This window comes from Nanorana parkeri, unplaced genomic scaffold, assembly GCF_000935625.1.
Source record: "Nanorana parkeri isolate BGI_ZX_2015 unplaced genomic scaffold, ASM93562v1 scaffold2140, whole genome shotgun sequence".
Lineage (NCBI taxonomy): Eukaryota > Metazoa > Chordata > Amphibia > Anura > Dicroglossidae > Nanorana > Nanorana parkeri.
The window spans coordinates 39,238-48,207 of NW_017308408.1; the positions used below are offsets into that span (position 1 = coordinate 39,238).

The 8,970-nt window shown below is 38.4% G+C and overlaps 1 protein-coding gene across 1 annotated transcript; it reads left to right on the top strand.

Annotated features, from left to right (window-relative positions):
* The first annotated feature begins 668 nt into the window (after positions 1-668).
* Positions 669-8,493, top strand: LOC108800802 (vomeronasal type-2 receptor 26-like). Its single transcript, XM_018572813.1, has 3 exons — positions 669-836; positions 5,670-5,793; positions 7,592-8,493. The coding sequence occupies exons 1-3, from the start codon at positions 669-671 to the stop codon at positions 8,491-8,493; spliced, it is 1,194 nt and encodes a 397-aa protein (XP_018428315.1).
* The last annotated feature ends 477 nt before the right edge of the window (positions 8,494-8,970 follow it).

The following is an 8,970-nucleotide window of genomic DNA, read 5'->3' on the forward strand; positions in this document are numbered from 1 at the left end:
TGGCAAGAGATACCATATTAGGGGGTACATGAACTGCAACACTGAATCCTGCATCTACCTCTTGAAATGCCCATGCGGTCTTGTATACATTGACAAGACCATGGGGCCGTTCAAGCGTTGGTTCCAAAAACACTGAAGTGATATTAGAATAGCCATCAATAAAGCCCTCAAAGGAGAGACCTTAGATCTTAATAAACCTTCAGCGGTTCACTTCGCCAACCTCAAACATCAAACGCATGAGCTAAGGGGCATGGTGATTGAACACACCACCACTCCACACAGAGGGGGTAACCATGACAAGTTCTTACTCCAATGTGAGGCATACTGGATCCATACACTCGATACTGTTACCCCCTGGGGACTTAACACTTGCCTCACACTTTCATGCTTCTTGCTCAATCGCTAAGAATATATATTTTACATGGTTCAAAGTGACTCGTTCATGTCTCTGTTCTTAGCATAAATATATGCTTTGTACTTTTGTACATATTTCACATCACCCCCTCAGGTGGATTGCCCACAGCCTGGGGTTTTATAACTTTCACAGGGATATCACCAGTTTGTCATGATTCCAGATCCCTGATTTGACCGTGACTACACAATTTTATTTTATTTCTAAAGAGAATAGTGCGTCCATTGTACTCATGTTACCCCATAGTCCGTCGAGCATGGTTGTCAAGATTATATTGGCAGCAATAGACGCAGATCCTTACCATAACAAGCAGCTCATCCATTATATCTTTTATTTGTGTTTACCTGTCACAATGAGTCACAAATCCTCCCTGAATCTGAGGCATGATCACATGCATGTCTTAGTTTCAACATATATCCTACGGGTATGTGCGGTTGCACTGTGATAATAGCAACTCTGCAGTGATAGTTAAGGATCCTGATCACATGCGTCCGCCCAGTACTGTCCAGTACGACATGCATTCATTTCTAAGCTACAATAGCTCCATTAGGCACATGCTATGTCCTACTCATATCCATAGGGTCCATATGTGGATCTCTGTTGTATTTGCACTTGAATACAATCTGCATGCCCTCTATCTATTGCACAATTGTTGTACCCCCTCTCACCCCTGACTTTCTGCAGCTCTACATGTGCATTCATTCATGGTCAATTTAGTGGATGAGTATGCACTCTCATCCACCAACCTGCCTATGCACATTTAATCTGGCATGATACACGGCTGTGGGCCATCTTCAGAAACCAGCAGGAGCCGGCATATACAGTAGCGTCCCGCCACTACCATGACGACCGGTGACGTAGCCTGCCCCCACGATCTATCAAGTGTGTGCGGCTTCTCCCGTGAAGAGTCCATGGTTTTGCTGGAAAACAGGGGTGGGGCTGGGCTCACCTCCCACAGATGTGTGCAGCCTCCCCACTTGGAGACACATAGGTTGGCATTATTGACAGCTGGCTCTGCTGTACTGATTCAATTTCCACTCCCGTCCAGAGAGAGGGACTGCCCCTAGAAATGATCAGCGGCGTCTAAAATAAATTTCCAGCCGGCAGAAGATGATCAATGCATCTACTTATGGTAACTCCTTATGCCCCACTTTTCTAATTGCTAGAGATCCTTGCTTAGAATGTCTTATGTCTGTTACAACTATGTACTATGCATTTTTTTTTATTCTGGCGGGAGTATGATGTCACAGTGATGACACAGGGTCTCAGGGAGCCTTGGGATTGGTTTGTTTTCACGTTTTGTCTTATATGTATGTGTGTATTTTATTGCACCTTCATCGCATGTCTTTGACTGAGGAAGGGGATCCTGCGAGACCACGAAACGTTGCATCAGTGTGCTGCACCCACATTAATAAATAGACGTATTTGAATTGCATTTGGAGTGCCGGTGTCCCTGTTTCTACCTAAGGTCAGGAGTAAAGTGCAAAATAAGTCTAAACTTTTTGTCAGGATCACCATTTTTTAGGCTGTTAACCCCCTGTACCAAGACAGTTATATGATTGTTAGGTGTGTCAGCTCTTCTTTTATTATAAATTATGATATCAGTGGTTTGTAACTTTATGAAAAAAGCAAGGTAGACGGACTTGTGAGTTCTATACCTAGATATCTGATACTGGGGGAATACCAAAAGTAAGGGGTAGAATGCCTGTAAAAATGTTGTATTCCCTGAAGCATTCCAATATTCAAAATCTATCAGGGTTATCCTCAAAAGGGTGAAGAGTTTAGAGAAGACAGGAGAGTGAGCTGAATTAGATAATTTTTCCAAATCAGATAATTTGGCCTGGATTGTTCCCTTCTCCTGCCTTCTCCAAACTTTTCCCCTTTTGTGGATAATCCTGTAGGATTTTGTTTAATTAAATTTGTAATGAGCTATACAAAGTGAGTTTGAGGGCAGCTCCGAATCTCGCCATTTGTAATCAAAAATATATGAAATACAATTCCTAAGGCATATAGCTGAGCTGAATGCTTGGAATTCAAAGCTAAAATAGTTGAAAAGATGGATTCTATAATAGCACATTTTTGGAGGACATGTTTCACATAGTCCTAATGGATCCTGTCAAAAGATACTTTAAAAATGTATTGTCAATAACAGGGATGGGTACATTTTCAAATGTCCACCTAAATTTAACAGCCTGCATGTTACATCAGGTGATTTTCTGCCTTTGACAAATCAAACTTGGTCAGCTTTAATAATTTATGGGAATTTAACTAGTAGACGACTATTGGCCAAGGATTTTGAAACTATCTTAAGATCAGTATTTAGAAACGATTTCCCTGTGACAGATTGCTATTCCTTATTTAACACAAGTTTTCTTTTTCTTTCTATATTCATGTTGAAGTTGCATCAATATTTAAGAAAGGTTAAATATGCCTTTGGGATAAATGAGCCGGCACCATTATTTAATGAACACGGAGAATTTGTTTATCACTACAAAATAACAAATTGGATACATACGGATACATACAATGTGATTTATAAGGATGTGGGAAATTTTACATCCTGGGCACCAGAAGATCAGCAACTTCATATTAATACTAATTCCATAACATGGAAGTTCGGTGATGAGGTACGTCCATAATGTAAACTTGGATCAATAGAAAGGATTAAGCCATTGAGCCTAAAAGAGTTACTAGAAGAAAAAGAACTGAGTAGAGATAAATCATTTTTGGCACATTTTGCTCACAGAATTATATGTGTGATTGTACATATTCATATTGTATGGGTTCCATAAGCATAGCTAGCAAATTCTACACTAATGTCTCACAACAATATACTTCCTGTGAACCAGAGCAAATTTTACATTTCTGCATTTTTTACATGAGAAGTTGCTTTGACTGATATCATGTGGAGATCAAAGGTCAATTAACAATGTAATAAAGTTACATTGTTTTTCTGAATTAGACTTCTGAAAAGTTCTAACCAACACTGTTTAGAGGATCAATATTTGACAGCAGCCACTGCAGCTACTGGTGTATTACTCAGTCAGTCTGGGCCATCATTTTAATTGCTGGCAGGAGGAGTGGAGGAAAGGGGAAAGGGGCAGGACATGCTACATATGCCCTGTGTACTTCAGTAAAGTTTTTTTGGATGCATGCCTGAGGTCCCTAGCTGGCAATGTACATTATCTCTCTGGACAATTCTACTTTTATGTTTCTTGTTTGAACATGGTTCACTCACAGTAATTGTACAGATATTAACATTTCACCTTAAAATGAATAACTAATGAAACAAATACAATGATTACTTTCTATAGAATAAGCTCAAACTCAATGGAGTGTTCGCTCTCCCAAATTTTAATAGTTACTGCCAGGCTGCTGTTCTCACTAGAGTCCTAAGAGATTGGTAAACATAGAAATCCAGCTAAGCACTACTGATCCTGACACAATGCTCTGGGTTATTTCTCCTCCTTTAGCTTATGCTTATACACTAATGATTTTATCTTTCACAATGTTCAAGGACAACAACATTGGCTGTGTAACTCACCATTACTCCTATTGCTCCCATTTATACTTTTTACATTGACTCATGGTTCCCTACTTTCATAATTGCCCACCTGATAAACCCCTTCTTCTACAGCATGTAGTACAAGGACCCATCTTAAAACCTCTGTCAGCTAGGAGAGGCCCCAGCAAATAACAACAGCTGGACCAATGGAAACTCACTCACTCTTCCATTTTATATAGTCCCTTCCAAAGCTGCTTTGTTCCTTTGCTGAATTTAACACTTTTGAAATCATGTTATCATCACCTGCACCCCCCAAACACAATTGTCTCTCAGCTATCTAATTTTCTTTTACAAATGACTTTTTCTCCAAATCCACAATTTCTGTCAATCTGCTTCTGCAGGAAGCAGATTGGTTGTTCGAGAATCATAAACAAAATATTTCTCATCTCTGTCATGGAATTTCTATATTTTGTAAAACTGAAGAAATTACCTGTAAATGTCTGTCTGACTTGCACAAGACTTCTATGATATTGCATTCAATATTTCCAGAGATGTCTCCCCAATATTGGATAACCTGTGTGAATGTAGGTACTTACATCCATACAGTATATGGTGGTTTTGCCCAGTTAATGAGACTGTTTGTACCATTATATTTTACTTCCAATGACTTTTGATCCATGAGTTATTTTGTATAATTGTAAACCAGCAGGCCGATGTCATTTGCCCCACTGCACCTCATTTACTCAAGGCAGTTAAATCTTTTTTTGTTCTGGAAACACTTTAAAGTTCCTTCTATCAAATTATAGTTTTAGAAGATAGATCAGATCCATTTGATGCACAAAACACAGCAGTTCACCTAAAATAAACAGCTCTACCAGCATAAAATAATGAACCCCTAAAATCAATTAGAACACAATATACTATCACTGAAACCACCCCCTCATTTTTAGAGAAGCCTTGCAGCAATACAATTCAAAAGCTTTGCTTTTGATTGGACTGTAGCTACAAGTAACCACTGATCTAAAAACAACCACAAAATACAGAAAAATTGTATATTTGTAATAAAAATAAAGACGAAAAAAACGTATCTATAATGAGAAAAAAAAGACACCAATGGGGTTGATTGCTCAAAGAGTTATCAGAATGAATGTATAGTTCACTAACTGACACAAAGCTCTCCCTGTGTAGTTTGTCAGCTTCTCCTATTATTTCCCTACAAAAGCATCCAATACAGTCTCTGTTCTCTAACCCTTTTTATATTTAGGGGGCTGGCTTATTCTGAAGTCCTCTTATTGGACCTTCTGAAGTTGGTCATACCCTGCTAGATTCACAGGATTTCTTATAGTGGGTGACCCTGCAGGCTCAGTAAAAGTTTGATTAATCAGCTTTTGTTGAAGTAGCCAGATAGTGTCCACAGCCAGAATGCTGCAGCTACTATTCATGTATTATAACATGCTGGGTGCTGACTGCCAGAATACAATAGCCACAGATGTAGATTAATAATCCTCATTGTTTTGCATGGTTGAATAATTTTGCTGATTTTTCACAGGAAATAAATCTATTAGTGTATGGCCAGCTTAGGATTGATGGTCATAGTTCAAAGGCCATGCAGTGCATTATGGTTTATAAACATTTCCTGGGTCTCAAACCATTGATAGAATAAACCTGAACCTTATTCCATGAGATATGATGGACCTGCTCAAATTGATAATAATAAAAATCAAAATAATAATATTATCATCTGATTTTCAGGTTCCGGTATCTCGGTGCTCAGGACCTTGTTTACCTGGAACCAGAAAAAAGTTTGGATCTTCGGTTCATGAATGCTGCTATGAGTGTGTCCCATGTCCAGAAGGAGAGATATCCAACATGTCTGGTACACTTTTTATTGCTTGTTTGTGTTTTATCTGTTTTTTTATTACAATTACATGACTTTGTATAAATACTTCCAGAATTTACAGTCAATAATAAACAGAAAATCAATCTCTTCTGGGATCTGAATATTGTGACAATGACACCCCATCCAGACACACAATTTCCTCAAACTATACTTTCTGCTAATCCCTAATACATCGAATCAGCTCACTTCTGCACCTTCCGGGAAAATGACTTGCACTACAAATTTACTAACAGGGAATAGGAACAAATACCGTAAAGGCACGCCCCCCCGCACGCACGCACGCCCCCACCTGCTCCCTCGCCCACCAAATCATTACTGAGCCGAGCGGCTCTTCATCATCCTGACCACAAAGTTCGGATCGGCTGGCAGTGGGTCATCCTGTCTTTAGGTCATTGGGCATCACTTATCATGATTAATGTTGAATCGTCATCACTGGAAGATGTGATTCAGATTGGATTTACATTAGTGGTACTATGCCCTTATTCCTTCATATGGAGGGGGACAAACTGGGGCACCACTTATAAACAGGGCAAAGCAGCTCCTCCTTGGTAAAGCACTTTGTCTCCATGTTAATGAGGAGAAAGTTCTCATTTAGTGGCAATAGTGATTCCACTACTAAATAAATTACTTCTGGCTGCATCAAGTGGAGGATGAGCCAAACCAACACTCATCCCTTACTTTATTATAGACCTCTGAACACAGGATCAAAGAGCAATAGATAATAAAGAACACACTATATTTGCAGCCAAATTTGACATATATATTTCTTAAAGTGTAAGGTGTGATGGAAAAAGTGTAGCACCAAAGCAAACAAAAAAAAAACATGCAGTATATCTCTGCAACACGTCTCTATGTTTTATCCTTTTAAAGACCCTAAAAGTATTTTTAAAATTGCTAATCTGCCAGAAATGTTCTCAGATCCTGTGTCAGTCCTGTCCAGATTTTTTTTGCTTATCAAACCAATCACCTATCCTATTCTCCACATCAAAGATACAATTCATTCTGTAATTCGAACATAAGAACCATAAGGACTATTTGGACTTTTTGAGATAACACAGGAGGTGTGAGCGGGGCAGCTCTGATATTCATATAAAATGCTTTCAATGGCGTATAAAGAAAACAACTATTATATGACAATGTGTAATGCTATGTGTAATGTTGGAGAATACAGGTTATCTTGCTAAAAAGCTTTTACTTCAATACGTTATTGGGACAATATCCTCAGAATGTGAAGACAGAATATCCTTGGAAGGATTTGCTGTGTAGACATTTGGTCTCCTAGTATTGTACAGTGAGTAAGTTCAGGCCACATAAGCATGTTTTATGGAGGTCTTGCGTGACACCAATCTTAAAAGCTTGTGTCTCTGTTTAGATGCCAAGTAATGGCAATCAACTGTCAGACGTCCATGGGCCATGATAATCTCTTTTCCTAATCTTGACTGTATTTTATTTCATCTGTATTTTTTTTTGTAAACTAAATAAACTTCATGAGCACATATTGTTCCTCATCTATCTATCTATCTATCTATCTATCTATCTATCTATTTATCTATCTATCTATCTACCTACAGCAGCTATATACTGAATATCTATTTGTAACACATTTTAATAATACCATTTATATATTATATATTTGGGTCATGTATTGTATTTTTGTTTACTCTTTCATAATGCACTGATGGAAATCCAATTGCTAACTGTGAGGCAACACAAGACATTGTTCTCAGACACTCTGACACAGATGCTCATTGTGTTGGTATTTTTCTTCCTGCAGACAGTGAAAACTGCATGAAATGTTCTGATGAAGAATGGCCAAATGAGAAGAAGGATCGGTGTGTTCCAAAATTGGTGGAGTTTCTCTCCTACACTGATGATACAATTGTTGCAGTATTTTCAGCTGTCTCCATCCTCTGTTGTCTTCTGACTGGTGTAATATTGGGGATGTTTATACATTACCAGGACACACCCATTGTTAAAGCTAATAACCGGAACCTGAGCTATCTTCTCCTGGTCTCCATCATGCTGAGCTTCCTCTGTGTCTTCTTGTTCCTCGGCCATCCAGTAGATGTAACCTGCATGCTGCGTGTAACCTCTTTTGGTGTCATCTTCTCAGTTGCTGTCTCTTCTCTACTTGCCAAAAGTATCATGGTGTGTATTGCTTTTAAAGCCACCAAACCTGGCAGTTCCTGGAGGAAATGGATGGGAATCACATTGCCAAATTCTATCATGTCAGTGTTGTCAATGGTGCAAGTTGTAATCTGTGTCACTTGGTTGTCTATTTCTCCTCCCTTCCAGGATCGAGACACTCACTCTTATCAGGGAAAGATCATCATCCAGTGTAATGAGGGTTCAGTTATCGGCTTCTACTCTGTCCTGGGATATATGGGGCTTCTGGCAGCTGTGAGTTTCATTATAGCTTTTTTAGCCAGGACATTACCTGACAATTTTAACGAGGCCAAGTACATCACCTTCAGCATGCTGGTGTTCTGCAGTGTCTGGATTGCCATGATCCCGGCCTATCTGAGCACCAGAGGGAAATACATGGTGGCTGTGGAGATTTTTGCTATTATGGCCTCAAGTACTGGACTTGGCTGTATATTTTTCCCAAAATGTTACATCATTCTGTTCAGACCTGACCTGAATACAAAAACAGGTTTGCTTGAAAACAGAGGATAATTATTTATAAAGCCCTCTTTAAATGAAAATATAATTTATGTTTACTAGAGATTGGTCTTTGCATTAGGATCCTTGGTTTTTGTAGTTCTCTTGTTTAATTCCTTCTTGAGAATAAAGAGCAATAATTTGTTTAACAACACAGGACATTTAATGTGCTGAATCCTCATATCTTCATATAGAATAATGCTGTATATCATAAAAACATGTTAAGATCCTTGGTTTTTGTAGATCTGATGTTTAATTCCTTCTTTAGAATAAAGAGCAATCATTTATTTAACAGCACAAGATGTTTTATGTGCTGAATCCTCATATCTTCATATAGAATAATTCTGTATATCATAAAAACATTTTTATTAGTAAAATGTAACCATATAAAATATGTAAATAATAAATACAGATCAGTTTCCACAATATAATACAAAGCCTCTATATGTAGGCCCCTGTTTGACACTACATAACACCTCCATGTAGTTTCAA

Coding starts and splice junctions, on each gene's coding strand:
- LOC108800802 (XM_018572813.1), top strand. CDS start 669: ATGGTTGTCAAGATTATATTGGCAGCAATAGACGCAGATCCTTACCAT. Junction 837..5,669: donor TTTCAACATATATCCTACGG/GTATGTGCGGTT, acceptor TCTGATTTTCAG/GTTCCGGTATCTCGGTGCTC. Junction 5,794..7,591: donor AGAGATATCCAACATGTCTG/GTACACTTTTTA, acceptor TTCTTCCTGCAG/ACAGTGAAAACTGCATGAAA.